General features: G+C 57.1%; 1 protein-coding gene across 1 annotated transcript in view; it reads left to right on the top strand.

Annotated features, from left to right (window-relative positions):
- Positions 1–3,267, top strand: part of CLDN14 (claudin 14) — a gene marked incomplete at its 3' end in the record, with an annotated part of 83,338 nt that extends 80,071 nt beyond the window's left edge. Inside the window, exon 3 of the mRNA XM_014535661.1 lies at positions 2,969–3,267. Coding sequence (XP_014391147.1) covers positions 3,016–3,267 — 252 coding nt within the window. The remainder of the gene's footprint in view (positions 1–2,968) is intronic.
- Between the last annotated feature and the right edge of the window lies 1 nt (position 3,268).

Genomic DNA, 3,268 nt, shown 5'->3' with positions numbered 1-3,268 from the left:
GCAGGCTCAGCCTCCAGCAGCCCAGAACCGCTCAGGCCCCACGCCCATGCTGCCCACCAGGATCCTGCTTTGGGGGCTTGGTGAGCCCAAAGGCAAGACCCACCATGTACTCCTGGAAAGCCCGGTCTCCTTACAGCCGCCCTGCCCTTCGGAACCTGCTTCCTGGAACCGGGTTTGTCTTGGACCCGCGTCTCTCTAGCCAGGGCTTCCATGAGCCCACACACACACACACACATGTATGTGTCTGCAGACAAAGGGGAGCCCCCAGGCAGAGTCAACTCGTGCACTGCCTGCCCCTCCTTGGAGGCCACGCTGGGGCGTCTTCCGCCCAGAGATGAGTTTTATGTGGTTTCCAACTCGATTCATTCATTCGAAGTTGTTTTTCCATCCAATGGCTCCAAAGTGTTTGCTGGGAAGCGGAATCATGACCTAATGCCAGGAGCAGCTGCGGGGAACTCCTGGGGAAGGGGCGGGGACGGGTGGTGGCTGGGAGGGGGCTCATTAACACTCACTTCTTAAATCAGCGAGGCCTTCTAGCGCACATTTAGAAAAAGCCCCTCCTGGTTCCTGAATAGCAGTCCTTGCCCCCCATAAATACACAGACTCCCATAACCCGTCCCCTCCCTAGACTCACAGGGTCAAGCAGGCTCCGTGTTTAGGCCGAACCCCTGAGCATCTGTGCACTTAATGAGGTTGACCTTGACAAGCAAGGGCTGCGAGAAGCCGCAGCATGTCCTGGACGGGGGACGGCCTGTGTGGCCATCGGCCAGAGACAACCAGGCGGGCCTCAGAGGCGTCCGGAGGAGTCCGCAGCCTCCGGGCTCCCAGGGAACCAACCGTCCTGACTTGCCTGGGACTGTCCTGTTTTCCGTGCTGCAAGCCCCCTGCCCGGGCCACCTCTCAGGCCCAGCCCCAGAGTGGCTGTCACCTCCCCACGGAACCCGCAGTGGGCCGAGGCTGTCTGAGAAGTTCTCGGGGAGAACACACTGACACCTAGACCCCACCCCGGCCTCCCCTGACGTCAGGCCTGCTGAGTGGAGGAGAACAGCGTTTGAGGGAGGAAATAATCATGGACGGTACTAGCAGGCCGGGCCTAGAATGTCCATCCCTTGCAGCCGGTTTCCCTGCGTAGAAATGAACAGCAGCTGCTTCGCTGGGTTGCTGCGGGGAATGAGTGAGCTGGCAGCCATGCCTGAGATGGCAGGCGCCAGGCCCCTGAACGGGCACCGTGGGTGTCGGCTCTGTTGGTGCCAGGGCATCAGGCAGGTTGGGCACAGCTCTGCCCGCACATCAGAGCCCCTCCTCTGTGAGCCCCACTCCTCCCCGCTGTGACTGAGGACGGCAGAGGGACTGGGGGGCTCCCAGCCCTGACCCAGCACCCACATGGAGCGCGCCTGCCGAGTGGAGGGAAGACCCTAAAGAAAGGAGCCTCGCAGCGAGAAGCATGGGGCCCATCAGCAGACCGTTTGTGTGAGAAAACTGGGTCCTGAGCAAACGGTCATTTACAACGTTAGAAATAGCTGCCTCCTGGTTCCTGAAGTAGCAGTCATCGCCCCCCATTAATACCCAGACTCCCATAAACCAGGCCTCCTCCCTAGACTGGGGGCGGGGGTAGCCCCACCCCCCACCAGACCACAGCCGTCCTCTGGGCACCTCGTCGCTGTGTTGTTACCTGGCTTGTTTGTTCACCAGGGAAGAGCCCAGGTCTGCCTCCCACAGTGCAGAAACATTGACGCCCTCTATAAATGTTTAAATCCCAATACACAGACTCCCATAACCCGTCCCCTCCCTAGACTGGGGGCGGGGGTAGCCCCACCCCCCCACCAGACCACCGCCGGCCTCTGGGCACCTCGTCGCTGTGTTACCTGGCTTGTTTGTTCACCAGGGCAGAGCCCAGGTCTGCCTCCCACAGTGCGGAGACATTGACGCCCTCTATGAATGTTTAAATCCCGGCAGGCGTGGCTCAGTGGTTGAGCATCGACCTATGAACCAGAAGGTCACTGTTCGAGCCTCGGTCAGGGCACATGCCCAGGTTGTGGACCAGTTGGGGGCGTGCAGGAGGCAGCCCATCAATAATTCTCTCTCATCATTGATGTTTCTATCTCTCTCTCTCTCTCCCTTCCTCTCTGAAATCAGTTAAAATGCATTTTTAAAAATCTATCCTATATAATAAATGTGTAGTATGCAAATTGTCCCCTCAACCGGGAGTTCGTCTGGGAGTTCGACCAGGGGGCAGAGCTGGCCGGGGGAAGGGAGGGAGTACCTGGCCGGCAGCTGGCAGCCACTAGGGACCTTACCAGTGCACGAACTTTGTGCACTGCGCCTCTAGTCCAGAAATAAAAAGGTAAGTCATGAAATTAACGTATTTATTATTTTGTATAGAGTGAAGTGATGCTACGATACTAAGATTAGAAGCAGTAATTGTGTTATTGTTAATTAATGGTTTTAGAGCAAACTCCTTGGTAGTGTAGAAAGAGGGTGATCTTTAGAGGTACGTGAACCTGGGCTTAACCCTCGCCCTCTCGTTTATTTATTCAGTTATATTTACTCAACTGCTTTTTTCCCAATCAGGGCAGGCTGGCCAGACCCCACCTGTGCATGAATTTGTGCACCGGGCCTCTAGTCTATATATATAAAAGGCTAAGTGACCATCTTATCATCCAACTAACTGGTACATATAACATGCACTGACCACCAGGGGGCAGGAGCTGCCGAGCTGCAGTGACTTGGCAGCATCGGTTCTCGGGTGATGCACCCTGGAACCAGAGAGGAGGGAGCCCGATATTAAAATATTTCTTCTAATTAATTTCCTTCGTGCCCGAATCTGTGTACCGGGCCACTAGTAAATAAATAAAATATATTAATTGTCATGCCAACTGCCTATGGAAACTCGGCTTCCGTGGCAGAAATACATGCACCAAGATGACATTTAACCGTTTCCTCTCTCTCCTGCCCTCCGCTCCCTTAGGACCCCTGTGGGCGCCTGAGTGAGCGCAGCCCCTGCCCGGCGGGGCCATGGCGAGCATGGCCGTGCAGCTGCTGGGCTTCCTGCTCAGCTTCCTGGGCATGGTGGGCACGCTCATCACCACCATCCTGCCGCACTGGCGCCGGACAGCACACGTGGGCACCAACATCCTGACGGCCGTCTCCTACCTGAAGGGGCTGTGGATGGAGTGCGTGTGGCACAGCACGGGCATCTACCAGTGCCAGGTCTACCGCTCGCTGCTGGCGCTGCCCCAGGACCTGCAGGCGGCCCGCGCCCTCATCG

The sequence above is a fragment of the Myotis brandtii genome, unplaced genomic scaffold (assembly GCF_000412655.1).
Source record: "Myotis brandtii unplaced genomic scaffold, ASM41265v1 scaffold147, whole genome shotgun sequence".
NCBI lineage: Eukaryota > Metazoa > Chordata > Mammalia > Chiroptera > Vespertilionidae > Myotis > Myotis brandtii.
The sequence above is the reverse complement of the archived record's forward strand: the minus strand, read 5'-3'. Positions and strand labels throughout refer to the sequence as shown.